At 39.9% G+C, this 22,640-nt stretch overlaps 1 protein-coding gene across 1 annotated transcript; it reads right to left on the bottom strand.

Moving 5' to 3' along the window:
• Nucleotides 1–5,694: 5,694 nt before the first annotated feature.
• On the bottom strand, nucleotides 5,695–19,686 carry pcsk9 (proprotein convertase subtilisin/kexin type 9). The gene is made up of 12 exons (XM_002931433.5): nucleotides 19,297–19,686; nucleotides 18,010–18,201; nucleotides 17,135–17,258; nucleotides 16,472–16,605; nucleotides 15,554–15,695; nucleotides 14,226–14,422; nucleotides 13,788–13,971; nucleotides 13,362–13,532; nucleotides 12,585–12,733; nucleotides 10,228–10,405; nucleotides 8,879–9,060; nucleotides 5,695–7,350 (listed from the first exon to the last, which is right to left on the bottom strand). The coding sequence occupies exons 1-12, from the start codon at nucleotides 19,474–19,476 to the stop codon at nucleotides 7,153–7,155; spliced, it is 2,031 nt and encodes a 676-aa protein (XP_002931479.1). The 5' UTR covers nucleotides 19,477–19,686; the 3' UTR covers nucleotides 5,695–7,152.
• Nucleotides 19,687–22,640: the final 2,954 nt, after the last annotated feature.

Raw genomic sequence — 22,640 nt, 5'->3', positions numbered from 1 at the left:
GCAATGGTTCGTACCGAACCATTGCAAACAGCGGCAGAGCCTGTCCGAATTTTTCGCGCGGACACGAAAAAATCGGCAAGAATACGCTCTGAGCGTTCGGGTCTTTGTAAATCTCCCCCTAAGTGGAAATGCCTTCCATTAAACAAATTCTCCCCAGTTTTTGATAAACCTGTTCTAAAATCTGACCAATTACACCTGCCATTGTGTAACTATACCTTTAGATCTATGGTGTCTGTATTCATTTTTGGGCCCCTGATGCTGCACATGGAACCCACAATAAAATGCCAGCATCTTCACTTGATTATTGGCTGACACTGTAGTAGGGAATATTTACTGCTGGACAACAAACTGCAACAATTTTTGTTCACAATTGATGCAATTTTTTTATGTTTTACTAATTTGAAATGCAAATTAGGGTTTGTATTCAGTAAACGAGAGAGAAACGGGAATAAACTCGCAAAGTGTTATTCCCTATATAGACTTCAGAACACTGCACCGTAAAATAGTCCTTGAGAAAGCTCCTTATGTATAGGAGCGAAACGCGCGTCGGGCGTTAGGGGGGAAGGAACGGGTGTTGATGTGGGGCTTGGTGGTTGGAAGGGTGGGGTGAAAGGGTTGCACGAGTGATGTGCATTTTAGGAAGCGGGGGTGCCGCAATTTAGAAACCAGTGACTGGGCTCAAATACGAAGTTACCTTTATTATGGGATCTACTTAGTGATAGTCTCAATTTAAAAGAGCATCGCATCTCCTACTCGACAATAACGGGGTTGAACCCCCTATGTGCCTAAGCAGTGATTTTAGACCACAGGGAAACTTGATTTGTGTTCTCTTCTGTGGCAACAAAACTTGCAACAATAGTTTCAGTTGTTATCTCCCTTCCACTGACCTTATAATGCTGGGAGCGTTGAGTTACAACGGCCACTTTGAAAGCTGAAACTCTGTATCGAATCTAAGGAGATGATTTAACTCTAAATAGCCCTATAACGTGTCACAGTTTTCTCCAGTGTTGCATATCACCTCACGCATTTTTAATGGGGTTGTGTCCCTGATAAACTATATCTTTTAAAATTCAGTAATAAAAGTTAAGTTTTAAGTTTCCTACCATACCTGATCAAGGAATTTACCTGATAACTATTTTCCTTTGGGGGTTTACGGTGCAGTGTTCTGAAGTCTATATAGGGAATAACACTTTGCGAGTTTATTCCCGTTTCTCTCTCGTTTACTACATATATTTTACTTCAGTTGCACGTTACCCCTATACCTTTATCATTCTCATATACAGTCAGTGTGGATGGTGCTAGCTCTTTCCAATTTTGTATTAGGGTTTGTATTCAGTCTGATACTTGGACAAATCTTTTGTTGATGACTCAGTATTCCACCAAATTTGGTGCATCACTAGAATCAAATGAACGTTGCCAGTGTTGACCTCTTTGCTTTTCCACTGACAGCCATAGGGGCAGTTTCAGACATTTTTACCTATTGTATAACTTAAAAATGACTGGACATAGGCAGCCATACATGGTAAGATTTGCTCTTTTGGCGAGGTTGCCAAATGAGTGAATCTTTCCTCCGATATGCTCACCTTGGGTGGGCAATATCCTGCTAATGTGATTGCATTATAATCTAGGGGATGCGAAAAGTCGGAGCGAGGGCCACATCATTGAGCTGATGTAGTCCTCTATACCACTAAAAAGTCAAAGTCAAAAAGCATGCCAGGGTCAGTGACCCCCATTTAAAAGCTGGATGAAGACAAGACAAACAATAGAGCATTCTAGATTAATGTTTTGAAAAATACCACAGAGCAAAATTTTGGCCGAGCATTTTGTTCTTTCTGAAACAAGAGAATTGGTCAAGTTATAACCTAGTACTTATTAAATTATTACTGAAGAGTTACATGCTTTTATATGGTCACATAACTCCTCTGTGACTTCTAGTATCTTTATAAATAACAGTAGGGGGTACACAATATACCCTATATATTTCTTTTTTTCTTACTCGAAGGTAGTTTAAATTATTACTATGATTTTTACAGACTTACGTACAGGGCCCCTCACAACAAAATTTTCTGCCCTCCCCCAGTGACCCCTCCCATCAGTTTCCAAGCAGCCTATGCAATAAAATGTCTCTAACAAATGGCACACACTACACAGAATACAAATTAGTTTGATATTTGTTAAATCACATTTATTACTATTATTATTATTATTAATACAGTACAGGCACTTAGAGGAAATGCTTCCTCCTGATCCTCCCCCAGCATCCACATGCTTTCTCTGGCTCCCCCACAGCATGCTCTAACTCCCCCCTCTCCCAGCATCCACCTACTTTCTCCTGATCCCCCCCCCCCCCCATTATCCACCTGCTTCCTCTGGCTCCCCCCCCAGTGTGCTCTGATTCCCCCCCCCCCCAGCATCTACCTACTTTCTCCTGTTCCCCCCCCCCCTGTCCACTTGCTTCTCCTGATCCCCCCCCCCCCCCCCATCATCCACCTGCTTCCTCTGGCTCTGCCCCCAGCGTGCTCTGACTCCCCCCCCCCCATCGTCCACCTGCTTCCCCCCGCGTTCAACTCCATCCACCAACCCCCCCATGCGTCCATCAGCTTCATCCTGCTCTCCACCTGCTCCTGCTTCCCGCTGCGCCCTGAGCTTGCGTCCCTCAGGCTCCAGTCCCCGCTGCATTCTCCGGCTCACCCGCCACTGCATCTTCACTTTTATAAGGGCACGCCCCGTGCGTACTGACGTCACACACACACACACAGGGCGCGACCAATCAAATTACCCACTGACCACCAATGATAGGGCCCGTAATTTTTAAAGGGGGCTAGGGCTAAAAATAGTAGGCCTTGGTGGGCCCTGGGCCAAAATCCAAAGAGTGGGGCCCTGTTATCCTGCTGCATGCAGCCTGGCAATATTTTTATTTTTAACTACACCAACTTTTTGCCCAGACCTGTTTCACCAAAACATAAACCCAGACGTGCCAGAATAATTACTACAGAAGATGGATACTTAGATGTGCCAGTATAATTAATACTGTAAATTTAAAATGTTCTCCCCAGCTGCGCCATTGTAATGACTGTGGAAATGGGCAATCAGCAAAAAATGGGCAATGAGACAATCTGCAGTTGGTCTTCATGTGAAACACCCAGACTGACCATTGTTACATGGGCAACCATGGCAGTCCCTATCCTCAGCCAGACACTACATGACAGGGGCAGGCAGGGACCTCCCTACCACCTTGGCTGCCCAAAGGCAGCCACTTGCCAGCATGTCTCAATGTAGACACCTTGAATTGCCCACCCTTTACGCCTTGGGGAGAATCAACAAAACGTTGCCATTTTCAGTGCACAGTGCGTGTCATCAATATTATCCCTGCCTCTTCCTCGGGTTCCTTAATCAAAGCAGAAACAAACATATTTTCCCCTTTGTAATGGACTCTTCCACCATAACTGGTATGCAAATGAGCTGCCAGTGCCTCCAACAGATGCTGGGTATATCCTTGCCCAGTAGGGCAGACGGCTCTACTGCTGCTGTGGGACAGGGAACTGTTATCAAATGGGGGGGCAACATCTCTCCTTGCTGCTGGTTTAACTATATTGATATTTATTGCTTTGTCTTAAATACCAGGGGTTTTATTCCATTTATTGCTTTGTTGGCACAGACTGTCTTTAGCTGTTTGGCAGATTGTACAGGCTATACTTGCAATTGGTCTTCATCTGAGACAACTTGCAATTGGTAGTCATCTGAGACAACTTGCAATTGGTCTTCAACTGAGACAACTTGCAATTGGTCTTCATCTGAGACAACTTGCAAATGGTCTTCATCTGAGACAACTTGCAGTTGGTCTTTATCCGAGAAAACTTACAATTGGTAGTCATCTGAGGCAACTTGCAATTGGTCTTCATCTGAGACAACTTGCAATTGGTATATCTCTGAGACAACTTGCAGTTGGTTGTCATCTGAGACAATTTGCAATTGGTATACCTCTTAGACAACTTGCAGTTGGTCTTCATCTGAGACAACTTGCAATTGGTCTTTAGCTGAGACAACCTGCAGTTGGTCTTCATTTATTTCGTTTTTTTCTTTGCATTCCTACAGTTTTGTTTTGAACAGCAATCCAGTTGCTAGGGTCTTATTTACCCTAGCAACCAGGCAGTAGTTTGAATGAGAGTCTGGGGGTTGGGCTATATTATGGTACACTGGCTCCTGGGCAGGTTAAGGGACAACAAGTCCCACAATGAAAGCAAGCTGCAGGGCCTTTTTAAGGCCTTGGTGGGCCCTGGGCCAAAATCCAAAGAGTGGGGCCCTGTTATCCTGCTGCATGCAGCCTGGCAATATTTTTATTTTTAACTACACCAACTTTTTGCCCAGACCCGTTTCACCAAAACATAAACCCAGACGTGCCAGAATAATTACAACAGAAGATGGATACTTAGATGTGCCAGTATAATTAATACTGTAAATTTAAAATGTTCTCCCCAGCTGCGCCATTGTAATGACTGTGGAAATGGGCAATCAGCAAAAAATGGGCAATGAGACAATCTGCAGTCGGTCTTCATGTGAAACACCCAGACTGACCATTGTTACATGGGCAACCATGGCAGTCCCTATCCTCAGCCAGACACTACATGGCCGGGGCAGGGGCCTCCCTACCACCTTGGCTGCCCAAAGGCAGCCACTTGCCAGCATGTCTTAATGTAGACACCTTGAATTGCCCACCCTTTACGCCTTGGTGAGAATCAACAAAACGTTGCCATTTTCAGTGCACAGTGCGTGTCATCAATATTATCCCTGCCTCTTCCTCGGGTTCCTTAATCAAAGCAGAAACAAACATATTTTCCCTTTTGTAATGGACTCTTCCACCATAACTGGTATGCAAATGAGCTGCCAGTGCCTCCAACAGATGCTGGGTATATCCTTGCCCAGTAGGGCAGACAGCTCTACTGCTGCTGTGGGACAGGGAACTGTTATCAAATGGGGGGGCAACATCTCTCCTTGCTGCTGGTTTAACTATATTGATATTTATTGCTTTGTCTTAAATACCAGGGGTTTTAGTCCATTTATTGCTTTGTTGGCACAGACTGTCTTTAGCTGTTTGGCAGATTGTACAGGCTATACTTGCAATTGGTCTTCATCTGAGACAACTTGCAATTGGTAGTCATCTGAGACAACTTGCAGTTGGTCTTTATCTGAGAAAACTTACAATTGGTAGGCATCTGAGGCAAGTTGCAATTGGTCTTTATCTGAGACAACTTGCAGTTGGTCGTCATCTGAGACAATTTGCAATCGGTATACCTCTTAGACAACTTGCAGTTGATCTTCATCTGAGACAACTTGCAATTGGTCTTTAGCTGAGACAACCTGCAGTTGGTCTTCATTTATTTCGGTTTTTTCTTTGCATTCCTACAGTTTTGTTTTGAACAGCAATCCAGTTGCTAGGGTCTTATTTACCCTAGCAACCAGGCAGTAGTTTGAATGAGAGTCTGGGGGTTGGGCTATATTATGGTACACTGGCTCCTGGGCAGGTTAAGGGACAACAAGTCCCACAATGAAAGCAAGCTGCAGGGCCTTTTTAACTGTATCACGGCCGGGCCCCCTTTAAAGCGAGAAGTGTCCTGGCCCAGGATGACTGTCCCCCCTGTGCCCCCCCTAATGGCGGGCCCTGCTTACGTGTAATAAACACTAAAACAAGTTTTATATATTTTTATGTTTTATTCAAAATATGACTGATGTACAAAACAAAGCTAGTTCACAAGCCCCAAATAAATATGTCCAAAGTATAAAAAGAGAAGTACAGTGGAAAGCAAAGCTTTAAGCAGTAATGTCCTACTCCAGCAGTGCAGTGAAATATGACTTCAGAGGTCCTCAGCCAGTGCCTGGAGATGTCATTCCTATCCTTCCCAAGCTTGACATCCTAGAACCTAAGGCTCGTTGTATATAACTCCTGTCTGTAATTCGCAATAAAGACTAGAACAAACAATTTAGATACAAGCTCTTACTATTGCCTTTAGTGCAATAAAAGAGAGAGCACTAAGCCTGACAACTACAATTATAGATGTTTTCAAAAAACATTCTATGCTAAAGGGACTAAAAAATGAGAATGTAAGTTACTTTTATATGAAAGAGTACACTGTAACAATCACATTTACACCAGTTAAAGGACATGTAAACCCTACATTTTCCTACCATGTATATAAGTTGGGCACATCTCCCACACTACATCCTTTATACTGCATATATCCCCTCTGTTTACCAGCACCATCACACTTTCCTAAAACAAATAGCAGCTTTCACCCAGTGGCCATTTTCCCTCTGACACATCTTCAGTAACGTATACATCTTGCAGGTTTACACAGGCAGAACCTACTTTGATAAAAAGTTCTGCTTGGGTTGTGCCCTGTAACGGTTAAGTTGAGGTTAGGAGAAAAAAATCTCTTCATTGGCTGTTAGACTGAAGGGTGTGTTTGGTAACCTGAGTTGAGAAGAACTGAGCATGCCCAGTAGCCAACAGCCAAAGTTAATTCTTAAGGGAGGGGCCAAGTGGGTTAGAGCAGAAGGAATCCAAAGTGATTAAGGGGATGCTGCAGCCTTACTATTAACCTCTGAACAACAACAGTGGCAAGTATTTAAAGATTTCAAAGAGGCTGTTCACTGGTTACATTTTTTGTGAAGGGTTTACATGTCCTTTAAGGGTCATGTTGCCCTAATCAAAGTTTGTTCTTTTTAGCAATTGTCATTCTTGTTTCCTGCTCTAGATACCGTGACCTATAAGATATGCCACTGAAAAGGGCCATGTTTATAAATATCTGTGCACTATATATTAGGGTCTTTTGCAGAAAGGGAAGCTTTTTTTTTTTTTTCTTTTTATATTGTGTATAGCTCAGCTTACTATAGATGTAATAATACAACCTGTTGTAAGGTTCTTACATTTTTCTGCTACTCCCAACAGAATTTGGCTATAAGTAAGAGATATGTTTATATTAGTAGAATAACTACAGCTACAACTTGCAGATGCCTGATATATACCTTCAGCTAACCAACATGCATATTAAAATTTATGTTTCAAATGTCTTGGGCAGAATGCCAATATTCCAATGTACAACTTAAAAAAAAAAGTTCAAAGCTTCACAAGTCAGAAGGTTATATTGGTATAATTCACCGGTAGTTTGTGTTTTGTTTGTTTTCAGTGTGTTTGTTCTGGCAGCAGATAGCTATGGCGGCAGCTCCTTTTCCACCTTTAGGGTTTGACACAACGCAGGTGTCATCAATAGAATATGCTCCCAGAGTATTGGAACTGCGGGAGTATGCATTGCAGCCAGTCAGCGTCCAGCCTTCATCGCATGAAACAGTCACCTGTGGGGGTTTAATAGGAGATACATAATGAATCCACCCTAGCACAAATGTGTTGAGACTTAGGTTTGAATCTCAGGTTTTTGGTTAAATATTTGGTCAGTGTCAGCCACCTGCACAGCATGTCACAGATACATTTAAAAAAAATGGTTGCAAGGGCACCAACTGAACTGCCAAATGCAGGTGAGATGCTGTGTCTCTGCGCCATTTGTTGGCTCAGCATGGTGACATGATTTTACTTCCTTTATCAGAGCCAATGAAACAGTTTGGCAATGACATTTTCTTTGTAAACATTAGCATGCAATTAAAATGCTTAGACTGGAGTCATAAAAAAAAGGAAATTTTTAAAAATTAGGATTATTTACTTAAAATAGACTGGCTTCCCTTCAGAGTTTTCTGGAAACATGTTTCTACAGTAGACAAGGGATCCTATACCTGTATTTGACATAACTGTCAATCAAAATCTGACAGGGAGGAGATTAAAGGGCAGGCAAATAATGCCTCTCATATCCAAACAGATATTTCAATAGTGTGCCAGGGTTGGAAAGGGCAGTAAAAGAAAGTAGTGATGTTTGGGTTAACAAAATGGTGATATGCACACACAATGCCCCTCTATTTACAGACCCGCTCTACTGCCCCAGCTCTGATGACATGAAGGGGGCAGGGCAGGCATGCCTATAAATAGAGGCTTCCAGAGGCGGAAGCCGGGCACTGTAATGTCAGGGGCAGGGAGGGCGGAAGGAAGAGCTCAGCCCAAACCCACCCATGGCCTAGCAATATTGAGCAAATGTCAGCCCAAACCAATGGGTTTTGGGCTAGTCTGCCCATCACTAAAAGAAATGTGTAAAAACAGTATTCACAGAATCTGTTTGGAGTCAGTTATTTTGAGTGTTAGCGCTAATATATTCTAAGCAAACAGAGACCCCCCCAGCATGTTTATTAGAGCTAACTTTCAATCAAAGTCTGACTGACAGCTGCATGAAGAGACATGCTGAGAACAGGATAGTGCAGATGAAACTGATTATTTCAGAAGCAATATGGAAGTTTTAAAAACACAGGAAGCTTATATTAAAATTTAATTTTAGCAACATTCCCACTTTATTCCCCCCCCTCCCTTTTCCTTTAGTCCACCCATTGGTTAGTTTACCCCATCAGTCCCCTATATAACTAGACCTATTCCTTAGACAACCCACTATTTTATATCCCTTTTCTTTTTAACCAATCAACAGCTCTGCTTTGGCACTTTCATTCAATTTTCAGGGTCTGTCTAGGATGTGTGTAAACCATCTCACAGCTGCAGGTACAGTAGTCCTGTGAACCTAAAGGTAATTAATGACACACTGAGCTACTTGTAGCCAGCGACTTGTCACGGCTACAAAATAGACACTACTGAGAACTGTCTGACAGTTCTCTATTGTCTATGGCAGGGTATTTTGTAGCTGAGACAAATATCTGGCTACAAGTAGCACTGTGTGTTATAGTTCTAAACGGCTTATTTTAAAAGAATACAATTTATTGTGACACTTCTTACCTTGTCCATAAAGCCCACGGGAGAATATTCTTTCACTTTGCAGGCAATGTCTGGTGCATGGCAGCACAGAGCATGGGAAGTGACCTCACTTTTTCCAACACAAGCCGAGCCTTCATTGCCAGCCCTGTGTATGGGCCTTACAAAGTCACTCAAATGTCCAGACCCATGATGAGAGCTGCACCCTGTTCAACAACATTCCATTACTGCTATGCCGAGGGTATAGCATGCATTTTTGCATCAATAGTATACATCAATATCCACTGCATTATTTTTTGCATTAATATCCACTCCGTGTAGCCCCACACTGGCAGATGCTGGGCCTGTTAATGGCGCTACAGGAATGAGCACATGAGAAAGAAAGGCAATCTGCTACGTGTGCCCCTTCCCTTAGAGACAAAGCTGGGTGAATGGGCTTTTGCACCCAAGGCTAATCTGACAATCTGCTACCCTCCCCACTACAGCAAAACATTCCACCCTGTCAGGTTAGGGGGTTGCGCAGACTGGCTAACAAGGCGAGGGGACTAGGAGTCAGTTTTACGATTAGTCTCTTAAAGAATGTTGTGCTGCACATACTGCAGTAAACATATATTATGCCCCTTCCTATTACAGAATAGTTGTACCCCGCCTTTACTGCCTGCACCTAGTTATAGGAAAAATTAAAAATGATAAAAAAAAAAAGTTGATAAATGCCTAAAATCAGCACTGTAACAATGTAAAGTCAAACATGCTTATAAAGTTGTATGCACAAGTATAGACAATTGTACAATTCCTGTTTGCAGGGGTCACCGGTATTTACATTGGCATTAAATAAATATATTATGAATATACCTATAAGCTTTTTCTCATGGATTATTTTTGTGATCACGAGGAGTGGTGTTCATCAGGCATTTGTAAATATACTTTTTAATTTAAACCAAATTTTCCTCATTATGCCCTGCTCCAATGGGCCTCCCTGACCGACATCTGGTGTGAAATCGGGCAGATCTTGATCAGCAGGTTTGATTGTTGTATGTTGATGCAGTCCCCAATTTGACTGAGTCTACGCCTGCCATTCTAATTCTTTGTTTGGCCCTAAAGCCAAACCATCAAATTAACCTAATATTGCCCACACGTAGGTGGGGAAATCGGTAGAAGGTCTGCTCGTTTGGCAAGGTCATTTGGGGATAACAGGCTAATTAAATCCTATACGCTTTTTTTAATGGATTACAGTGTATGGCCACCGGAAGATCTCAAAGGGTAGAGGTGATGAGACTGAGATACAACAGGGACAGTAGGGTCATATATTTACTATTCCTTAAGATAGAAATGATCAGGAGTTGCAAATCTTCCCCTTTAAATGCATAACATACCAGTTAAAATGTGGTCCTCATTTGAGCAGCTTACAGTGGATGGCTCTTCTCCATCTTCAGGTGTGGTAGAATTAATGTGACAGACAGCTTTTGGCCAAATGCAACATCTAGCAATTGCATAAACTCCATCTCCCCCAAATGCATTGTGCGCAATACACGTCTTCCTTCCACCTCCTTCCTGTTTATTTAGCCAAAATGTGAAATACACAAGTCCTAAATTAACAAATTGTATAAGCACATAGCAGCTTAAAATATATATTAAAAGTTTTGTCTTTAAGGGGGGGAGATTTTATTACACACTTGAAATCTTTGGGATTTTTGAGCTATCTACCTGTACTCCTCTAGGTCTGAAATCCAAATGGGGTATTTCCCACTTTGTTTGAGATTGGTTATAGTAATATAATGGTGATTGAAAAACAAGCATGCATTATATAAATGTTATGTTAAATCATATTAAAATATGTATTCATCTAATGTATTAGTGGGTTAATATTTAGCATTTGGAATTTAATATATGGATATATTAGCTTTCTTATTGAAAAGTATTGTCTGTGGAGTTTTTGGGTTTTTTTTTTTTTTTGGTTTCAATATTATTTTGGTCCCACTGATTGATTGTCTTATTCTGTTTTAAGCTATTTTGTATTATGTAGTTTTGTTGATCTGTAGATGGCGCTGTTTGCAAATGTTTAAAAGGAAATGTATTCATTAGCCCAGTGTTTTTCAACCTTTTTTGGGCAAAGGCACACTTGTTTCATGAAAAAAATCACGAGGCACACCACCATTAGAAAATGTTAAAAAATGTAACTCTGTGCCCAGCAGCAGTGCCCCCCTAGTACATTGGTGCCAAGAGCAGTGCCCCCCTAGTACATTGGTGCCCTGCCTACGGCACACCAGGCAACATCTCGCGGCACACTAGTGTGCCGCGGAACAGTGGTTGAAAAACGCTGCATTAGCCTATGATAAAGGGGTCAAACCTGAAACACAGCAGGCTTTTCTGTATCGCAGTAGCTACCCATGGTTTTAAGTAACTAACAAAGGACAGTTTTTTTTATCAGAGTAGGATGCAGGCTTTTTTCCTCCCTTTTTGCTGCTGCCATTTACACAGCATTGGAGCACTGCGCTGGATTGGTGAGCACCCACCTCTTCTGATTTTCCCTGTTTAAGGAAGATGCCACGAAGGGGCTGAGTCTATGCGGATATTATTTTATTCTGCAGTTCTAAGTCAAAATATGTGTGTAGCACACAATAAACCAATATCATTTATTACATCAGTGCTGTATGATATGGATGCGTAACCAGCGCCGCCATCGAGGAGGTGGGGGGTGGGGAGAGGGTACTACTGTACTAGGCCTGGTGAAATCTTTGAAATTAGGGCCCGGCTGCAAAGTTACGTATAAAGTTACAGCAATGCAAAATTTACGTAAACAAAAACTGCTTAAAAACATACATAACTTTACAATTTACATAAGTTACATTACTTTCAAAGAACTTGTAAATTCCACTGGCCCCAAATTAAAATACTGATTTATTAGCACATTAATTATTTTTACTATATTTATTAACTACTACTACTAGTTATTAGGCCCCACAGCATTGGGCCCCTAAACATGCAGTTTATATAACTTATTTAAAGACGTTTGTAACTTTCATATCAAGCAATGACAATGCAGAGCAGGGGCAGGAAGGAGTATTGGGTATAAATTTAGAGCTTTGACCCCCAATGAACTGACCGCTAATTAGTGTATTGATTAATGGAACTCTTTATATATTATAGCAGTGTTTTCCAACTTCTGTGGAACCGAGGGCCGTCAATTTTATAGCAGTTGCAGCAGTGTGTACCAATTTGTATTTTTTCATTGACTAACATTGTGCTGTATCTCAGACAGTTGTGTTTATAATATTCTGACTATATGATGAAGGGTTCCTCTCAGATTTTGTCAACTTGTTTTTAAGGTATTTTTTTAGTGGATGTAATAAATGGTATTGGTTTTGCTACTTAGTTTATTGCATGCTACATTCATATATTTAATTTATTAACTTTCTGGATAGCAGAATTTAATAGGTATGGGAATGACTTTTCAAATGTAGTATTTCAGGTTGACACTCCTCTTATTAGAAATAATTGGTGCCTTCCATACAAAATAGCTTTTTAATGTGTATAGTCTTGCCAACAGAGTTGTGTCACAAATACACACTGTAAGAAATCCAATGCATTTACTACTAAATACCCAGGTATCATAGAATTCTATTGAGCAGTGGAAGTGCTTTGGTGCAGCACGTTCAGTTGGCAATTAAACAACGTAGCTAGGCCCACAGGCTGCTCATTCAAGTGCTCATCGTGTTCCATATCTACCCACCTCTATGTGTTCTCCTTTTCTTTTCCCATTCCTGGAGAAACTGGAACAGCTGAACATCTCTTCATTCCCACTGCACTGAACTGAGGTTGTTGCTTTACGAGCAAAGCCAGATGGTTTTGACCAAACTGTACGACAAAAAAGCTCCTCATCTGAAAAGAGGTATGAATGATGATGTGATGCAAAATTTTGAATTTGAGTAGTCTCAATTAGACACTGTTTTAAGGTTGCCCAGAACAGAGACACAGTTAAGGTTTTTAGTCTATAGAAATAACTATCCATTTAGCAAAATATAAAAGGGCTGATTTATCATCGTTCAAATTTGCCATGATACTTAATTCTTTGCGCTAAAAACTCATGAATACGAATTTGGGCTTCCAAATTACTCTCAAATAATTTTAAATTTAGCATCTAAAAGCTTTAGAATTCATGTAAAAGATGATGGTAGTGGTCTTAGGCCAAATGTAGGCCATTAGAATTCTTCAAATTTTCTTTTTTGAGAGTTTGTAGACCCATTGAAAATGAGGCATAGACTATGAATTTGATGCAATCAGTTTTTTTTTCATGGTTTTATTCAGTTGTGTTTTTTAGATTACTTTTTTTTTAATAAAAAAAAAAAAAGCAAACATTTGGTTTTTATAAAATGTTTATTTGAATTCAAAAATAATCTAAAATTCACAAATTTGAATTTTAAGCCACTAAGTTATAAAAGGGACAACATTACTGAGACAATATTTAATAATATAATGACAATAATAATAAGAGCTTTTAGCAACCTACCTGTGAGAAGCTTCACAGGGAGCCCTGCAACTCGATTAGGAGTGATCAGCCTCTGATCCTCTGGGAACGAGACTTCATTTATGGCTTTTTTGGTAGAGAAATGTATGAGTCTCTGCCTTAATTCTGACACTGATAGGTCTGGTTTGTCATTTAATATCATTGCTGCAATGCCTGGAAGATACACATTTTATCACAATCAGTTTGAATACAAAACAAAAAGAATCTGATTAGACTTTCTTTGATGTGTTGTGAGATAAACTTTAGGCAATGCCACCCCAGGGGAGTCTGGGATAGTGCATATGGAGGCCAAGCCTTATTGCAAGCTACAGTGAGGCACTACAAGGCTGAAATCCAGAAAGAATGTGACTTGGATTAAACATTGTTGTAGTGTGTGACATAAACAGCTTAGAAAAGCTCTGTTTGTACCTGCCACATGTGCGGCTGCTTGGGATGTTCCACTTTTTGAAGTAAAGCAGGTGCTGCAGTCACTGGAGGCACCTATGATATCATCTCCAGGGGCAAATAAGTCAACACAGTTTCCATAATTTGTGCCAAGTACACCCATTGTTGCAGGTTGGTCCTGGTAGTTAGTGGCTCCAACTGTAATAACCTGTTTATTAGAATACTCACACATCAGCCATATTTAATCACAAAAAAAAAAAAATTCATAGTACAAACTTGGTCTCTGTGAGCTGCAAACAGTCAAATTCATTTAGGTTCTCATGTTTCTACTGTTTTGTTTTAGGGGTGGTCATTAATATACATTTAGACACACCAAACAGTGATATAAATCACAATAAATTGCTGACTTGGGTCAAAGCAGGAGAAACATGAAAGTGACTAGCAACATGAGAGAGACATTACCTCAGGTTCTGATGCTGGGGAGTACAAACAGGCATCATCCTTATAGTTTCCAGCTGCAGAAATTATGATAACTCCTGTATTGACCAGGGCACGACTGGCAGCATTCAGTATCCGGCTGTACCCTCCAACAAAGGGGATGAGGACAATCAGCGGGTTATAAGGCTGTTCAATCAATGTTTTTCTGATAAACTCCAGACCTGGAAGAAGGCAAAATTTATTATGACGCCAAGCCATAATAGACAAACAGTAGTTGTATATTGAGCAATGGTGTTTAATTCTCTTCATGATTATTGCATTTACTGGTCTGTTGTTTAAATGCAAACATATTATTTATTGCTAAGGGTTACTAGACCTCTAGCAAACATTGTGAATATCCAAGGACAATTTTAATACATAGTGAACTATCATATTTCTTATCACATTCAGGGCCAGACCTGCCTTGCCTTGGTTTGGTTTTAAGATTGGCCTTTTTTATTAACATTATTATTATTAACTTGTATAACTGTACAGTTATAGGTGTATACATTAAACATACAGATTTACATACAAAAACAGCCAATAACTGATAGGGGTGGGGAGGGCCTGTGGCCTAAACCTTAGCTTAAAAATCACTGGTAAGCAAAAGGCACATTACAGAGGCACATACATTACATACAGGAACCATTACATTGCACTCACAGAGTGCAAGAACAAGTTTTTATTATGAAAAATCTGTTATTCAAAAAGCATGCAAAACACTAGTTATTTTAACTGAAATATAAAGTAATTACCACTTTTGAGTACATTACCACCTGTAAAGATGCTAAAAGTATATGAGCAAATGAGTGTGTAAATTAGTTTGAGTAAAAGACAAGTCTGGCCCAAGGAAGGGACGGGCAAAATATAATGGGATTATAGACAAAGCTGGGCAATGGAAGAAACAAAGTATGGATGGAGTAATTACATTTCAGGCCTGTGATTCACTCCAAAGTCCTAAAAGCTGGAAATTGATTGGGAAACCTCTCCTTTATGTTGCTGAATTGTAAATGTTTCATGTGGCTAGCTCTCACAGACATGGTATATGGCATCATTATATAAAACAAGACTATACTTTAACAAACAGTCACTTTTTGGGAATGGGGAATTACACTAAAACTGTAATTGTATTTACAGAAAATATAGCAAAGCACTGAACTGATCCTTGAATACAAGCTCTGCTTCTTATGAAGATGTGCCAGAACCACTGCACTTCTGCACCCTATTTACCAAATTCCTACTCATTACCTAGAGTTTAAAGCAACACAAAAATGTGAATCTGTATCAGATATAGCAAACCCACATACACTTACCTGTTAGACTTCCACTTACTGTGCCTTTGCCTTGACAATTTAGTACTCTAAGGCTGCGGACATTTACGCCTTTAGCTACACCGGCATCTCTTCCATTTACCACTCCAGCCATATGGGTTCCATGACTTTCACATTTACTAGCCTACCAGAAAATGATGAGATCATTAGAAGACACACAAATGTGCTCTGTAGATACTGCTCAAACAACAGTGACCAGAGAATCAAGCTAAAACCCAAAGCTATAATTAGTGTTATGGAGGCAATTTAACTTAACCCAAAGGCACACAGAGTATTTTAGTACCTTGAGTTTGTGGCCCAGAGCAAATGCCCTGCCCTGAAACCAACCCTGATTATAGGCAAAATTGGAAAAGTTCAGTTTTAAATCTGATCTCATTTCAGAACCCTTGCTGATGTGCATAGTTGATAACTGATAAGACCTATTCATTGCAGATTGCTGAGTTTTTTCTGCTGGCTGGGCCTCTGCTGGGCATTAAGAAATGATGCACTACAGAGTCAAGCTGGTATCTTCTGCACTAGCCAGAATCCGAATACATTATATTTTAACTAGGGATGCACTGCATCCAGGATTCAGTTCAGGATTTGGCTTAATCCATGCTTCTGGCCAAACCAAATCTGAATCCTTAAAATCACATGACATTTTGTTCCATAAACACGGAAGTTGAACATTTTTCACTACATGCTTCACACAATGGTTCTCTTTAACCCTTCCTTATCCTAGTTTGCATTTGCAAATTAGGATTCAGATTAGGTTCAGTATTCAGACAAATCTTTAACAAAAAGTTTGGCTGGATCCTAAAATAGTGGATTTACTGCATCCCTAACTATTTATGTGCAGAATGCACAGAAGAAACATACGCAGCGCGCAAGGGAGTGTGGCACAAATATTACATAAGTCACCTGTCGGTGGAAGCGGGTTCCATCTTCCTCTGGGACATTCTGGAAATCTGTCACAAACACTTTTCCTTCTATTTCTCTGTGGTTACTCTGAATACTGGTGTCTAAGAGATAAACCTCAACAGAATCTCCCGTATCTATGAGATAAACAACAAGCCAACATATTGAGAAAATGGGGTAGAACCAGCAGCTAGAACTGTATTAATAATGACATTGCACAGCAATGAAAAAGGAGGACTTGTACTCATATAAAGAACATAACTTTATATAAGGAGGTAATTGGATATTTTTTCAAAAAGATACATTGGGCATAAACAGTTGTTATGTTGGGATCATGCTACTGTATTGTGTATGGTGTCTCTTATACCCATTGTGCCACATGTGCAAGTACTTGAAGGCAGCTCTGCTGGCAGGGCTCCTCATAACATTTTTTTTTATATAAGATCATTTTTGTAAGTTTCAGGGTTGTCTCTATAAACAAGATGCCAATGAATACATATACTGCTTGACACCTGCTGTCCTGGCCTGAGCTATGTACATTTCATAAGCAATTCCTTTTGTGAGCTGTATTTATTTAAGTGTTACTTTCTGATAATGACATTTTCCTTTCTGCTACTGTGAAAAATGCCACTGGGAAGAACCCAAGGATACATAAATAGTTCTTACTAGGTGGGCTGAATTGGTTGGCCATTTGCTGGGCAGGGACAATCCTGTCAAGGTTCCATGGAACACTCTGTGCAAATACAAATGAATCTTCCTCTATATAATCCACATGTGGCAATTTCAGAGCCTGAAAAGAAAGAGACACAGAACATTTGCTTTTCCTGAAAGGCAATTATAGCATATACAGTCAACAAGGAATGTGAGGGCCCATTGTGTCCAGTAGTGCAAATCATTTACAAACTAAAAAAAAGTGTAAATATAAGGGTATTTCCAGGCTGGTACCTTGGACTTTACAGACCTGATGCAACAATCAACATCACATGAAGATAAGGTCTCACACCCACAGTATTTTCCAACTAACATGTTTATATAATAATCTTTGATGTTATTGAAACGGGTAATTCACCTTAATACAAACTTTCATTATTAACTTGTACTTTTAACTATTATAGTAGAACCACAATTTTGAGTTTTTCAGGGGATCAGGAAAACATTGTGTGAAATGAGTGAGTTTTACTTTGGAATATAATATTGGCTTTGTTAGTAACAAGGGCTGAGCATTGCAGCATCAATGTTACAATAAGGGAGGCATGTGCAAGATCTGTCTGGCAGTCAGTACACACCCTAAAGCAATAAGTGATTTGTGCATGACTTAATGAGGAGCAGAGTAATTGGAATTGACTATTTACAGACAGAACCATGGCAAAGTATTCATCTTGTTAGTACATTTTTGGCCCTGGCATTCCATGTACACTGTGGCCCTACCAGCTTGGATATACCTAGTATAGTATGTTTGAACTGTATGAGTTTTTTTAAAAAACATATAGACTAGAGGAATGCAGAATGAGTACAGTACTTTTCATGCCTGCAAAACTTACCATCTCTAATAAGTCACTACTCATTTTCACAACAAACCCTCGGAAAAGTTCATGGAAGACGTTAACAATTTTGGTCAGGTAGCCATGCTTTGCTGCTCTTGCCTGCAGCCGGCGGATGACTCTCTCTGTCTGGGACCTGTGAATATTTTCTTTCAACACCACCACATACTGGCCTGCAGTTCTCCAGGCCTCCTACAAAAGAACATCACAGTTTTTGCTGGGGTTAAATATTTTATAATCTTACGGAATTAAATCTTGTTTTTGTACATTTCTTTGAGAAATTGAAATGCTGGAGATTTAAGAGAATTGACTTCTTTTGTACAGGTATGCAATCTCTTATCCGTAAATGGGAATCATAGAAAGGCCATGAAGCCCATTTTAAGCAAAGAATTCTAATTTTTAAAAATAATTTCCTCTTTCCCTTTAATAATAAACAAGTACTTCGTACTTGATCATAACTAAGCTGCTTGAGTCAATATTGGTGGCAAAGTCTACATTTATTTATGTTTAAATGTTTCTCTAAACCAAATTACAACAGATCCCTTTTCTGGAAAACCCTAGGGCAGTGATCCCCAATCAGTAGCTCGGGGCAACATGTTGCTCCCCAACCCCTTGGATGTTGCTCTCAAACAAGATTTGCTACCAAATAAAACCCCCTTTAAGATTACAGTGTGCATAGAGGTTCCCTAATAGCCAATCTTAGCCCTTATTTGGCACCTCCATTAACTTTTATGGTTCTTGTGTTGTCTTGTCTTTGATTGTGGCTCACAAGGAACAAAGGTTGGGGACCCCTGCCCTAGGGCATCCTGCATAATAGATCCCATACCTGTATATTGCCCTAGCACCATGTGCACCATACAGCTAAAGGGGAGTGGATGTGGGCGTATTACTTAAGAACATAATCAACATTTTTACATGAAAACATAAAGTGAGGCCATGTGTATAGGGAGCAGATTCATCAACAGCACAGTCAGACAGAACATAACATGAAGCAGTAACAGTAAAACATTTATAACCAAAGACACTATGTAAGCGTCTTTCCTTTGCATGACATGGTGCTTAACTCCATGGTGCTTTGTATCTAAGGTTTATTGTCTTCTGAATTACATATAATAGTTTCTTTGAGTGGAGAACTAAAGGGCCTATTGTTGGTCACATTAGATGTAGGGCAAGTACATACACTCATTACAACTGATTTCATTAAGAAAGTAGAGAAAGAAAATAAAATGGAGTATAACATTCTGAATCTTAGCATCATAATAATATTAAAACAAAGACTTAAATTACCTTATTACTCCAGTAGAAAGCCCCAATAGATGTCTCCTTCTCCATATCTACTTGGGCTTCTTCTTGCATGGCAAAGGACAGAACAATTTCTTCTCCATAATCATCTTCATCTGCCATAACCCAGTTGGGCCTTAGAGGAAGAAGACAGAATAGAAGGAAAAGGGGGGCAGAATACATCATCTTGGGTAAAGAAATGTTAAAATGATATAGAGGGAGAAGAAGTAAGCAGATATAAGTGGCAGTCACTAAACAGCAGGGATATCTAAGATGCCATATGCCTGCTAGAGAATACTATAAGGAAATGAAAGGCTGCCAAGGGGCCCAGATATTCTGGTACAAACGCATAAGAAAAAGGACACAAAATTACAAAGTCTGCTATTTGCCGTTCAGATTTGGGAAGGGAGGAGTCACATCACACCACTTGTTGTCTGATCGGATGATCCTGTCTGGTTACTGATTACCTGGGTTTTCTTATGTTGGGTTCATTCCTAGAGTCAAATTACAAGAAAAAAAATTTCGAAATATCTTTTGTGTGCATGTCAGGTGTAATGCCGCCCCCTCACACAATGTTCACAGGGCTCTGCATGTTGCATTCCACACTACACAAACAAAACATGGCAGGCAAACAAATTACTACTTCACACACAATGTTACAATGAATGCAGTGTACAGATGCTCTAGGCATCCTACACATTAGCACGTTATATCTTTTGGACCACATGTGTTATCTTTATGACTCTTATATAACACATTTTCAATCACTTTTTACACTTAATTTTGTTGGCCTAGAAGTTAAGTGATCAGCCTTTGATTGGGGATCTCATGCTAGTGACCCTGGTTGGATTCCCTGTGACAATTACTTGTAACCCTGGACAAGCCACTTAATCTCCTGGTGTCCCAACCTACTTAGTGAGCCTATAATGGATGCCTTGCTTGTTGTAAAGCACTTTCAGTTCATGGGAGAAAAATGCTATATAAATCCCTTACTCTTTTATACACAATAAAACCTAGACTAGTAATTACTTCAGAAAAACTCTTCAGTTGTACCTTGTATTTCTTATGTTTAATGATTGTCTCTGAATATCTCTGATGTAGTGATTCAAGAATAGGACAATGGGTCATTGGACAGAAAAAAAAAAATCAGAAAGGAAGAGCAAACTTTTTGATGTCTTCTCCGTTATTTTGGTTCTGATGCCTTCACAGTGACATCCAAATTTGTTTCTTCTGCTAGGCTATATCTTCTGTCCACTGTATTGTACACCAGTGTAACATAAGGTTTAGGACCATGAAACACAGATAGTTTGATTGAACTCTTGTTCTTTTGCTTGATGGTTTGATTGAACTCTTGATTCTCATTTCAAAATATGGGAGCAATTGCATATGGCAGACATCCGGTGTGCCACAGATCTCAAGTTTCCTATACAGAAGTATCATCCATCATCATATATCCCTTAGTTAAAGTCAAAGAAAATCATTTTATAAGGAAATTCAAGTACCTTTTATTGGAAATATTCTTTCACAATATCAAACAGCCACCATGCATGAAAATAATTTGATGTCTCCCACCAGCAGAACAAATAACAGCAAAGGAAAGGGGCCTTACATCAACAAGAAAACTGCTCAGACAAGCAGATGCACCACCTATAATTTAATCATGTTGGGTGCACAGTTTTTCACATACATGGTCAAATGAATGGACTGGATAGACCCCAATTTTGTTGAAACATTTAGATTCTGAACTAACCTTGGGCTTCATAGTGCAACACCTAAGATCTATTTGTGGGGAAAAACATGCATTTTTCCAGTCTAAAATGATATATGGTGGCAAAGCCTGTTAATCTACATTTTGAGCCTAGGTAGGAACACAACTAGAGGCATAAAGCATCCCCAGCAAAAAAGGGAAAACATTCTAAATTGTTTTCTCTTCTTCTGCTGCTGGCTGAGCTTCTACATTACTGCAACACCATCTGTCCACACTGCACATTACCAGGTAGCCTGACATTTTATTAGAGGCGTAAGACTCAATGGGGATGATTCACTAAAGTGCGATAAACGAGTGCTATTTATTTTTTGTGACTTAACGCTCGATTCACTAAAAGGACAGGCATCAAAATTTAGATGCGATGTTTGTTGCGTTATTTAAGTTGCGATGAGCGTTCTTCTTGTGTTATTTTCCGTGCGTGTGTCAATTCCCACTGTGCGCGATATATTTCGGTGCTTGCTATATTAGTGCACGATTTAACACACGTAACCATTACGTTTGGAAAACTACTGTTCTGAAAATGACCATTTCCCTGCAAACTGGAGGCTGCATCACTCTAGGGCCAACACAGACTTGAAAAAATCCCACTGCAAAGTCCATGTTGTGTTGTCAAAAGCTCATATGTGTTTGTGAATCATGCATTAGTATTAATTCTACATGCGAATTAACGCATTGCAGTAATGCGTGATTTAACGCATGTGAAATTACTTTGACGAATTGGTCGTTATTTATCGCGTCAATTTTAACACAACAACCATGCGATAACGCTTATCCACCTTTAGTGAATCAACCCCAATGAGTCAGTAAGGCTCCAGATGACACACTTACCTGGAATTTTCATCTTGCTGCTCTCACTTGTCTTCAGCGTGCTGAGACAAATAAGGAGAAACCCTTTATTTGTGCACTGCTTGTGAGACTGATTTCAGCACTGTCAGACAGGAATGATTACTGCTTGAATATAGCAGCACCTCCTACCTATCAGAGCAGCACTGTCCTGCATGGTGCAAAGAAAAATCCCTACCAGGCGGTTTGTGACACTACAAAAGAGATGAGGGATCACATGCAAGAAAGAGTTGGTTCCTTAATAAGTGAACATATGTTTTTAAATATTTTTTTAGATATTTCTATTTGTTGAATTCATAGCTGCTATAACATATTAAGAGATGTCAGTATCACTTTAACTGAATCCAAAGAGGGCAAGTCACCTTAAAGTACAGCACTATAATATGTTCCTGTTTCCTGTTAAAGAGATAATAGTATAAGCACACAGTCAGTAAATGGCAAACAGCAAAGATTTATTGCTACAACATGTTTCAGTCTCCAGTGGCCTTAAAAAATGGATTTCTGTTTTGCACTCAAAATATAAACTTTGTTACGTGGACTTTAGTTCGTATTAGCCACAGATTCAATTTGATCACCAACTCCTAACAATGGTGCTTTGGAAAAGGGTTTGTACCTTGTATTGAACACAAAAATTCATTTCACACACTGGGCCACTTCTGGCTAAATCATATTGTGACAAGTATGCTTAGTTTTCATCCTCTTACTTTTGGTTTTTGGCAAACTGAACTGCATACATAGG

The sequence above is a fragment of the Xenopus tropicalis genome, chromosome 4 (genome assembly GCF_000004195.4).
Source record: "Xenopus tropicalis strain Nigerian chromosome 4, UCB_Xtro_10.0, whole genome shotgun sequence".
Taxonomy (NCBI): Eukaryota; Metazoa; Chordata; class Amphibia; order Anura; family Pipidae; genus Xenopus; species Xenopus tropicalis.
The sequence above is the reverse complement of the archived record's forward strand: the minus strand, read 5'-3'. Positions and strand labels throughout refer to the sequence as shown.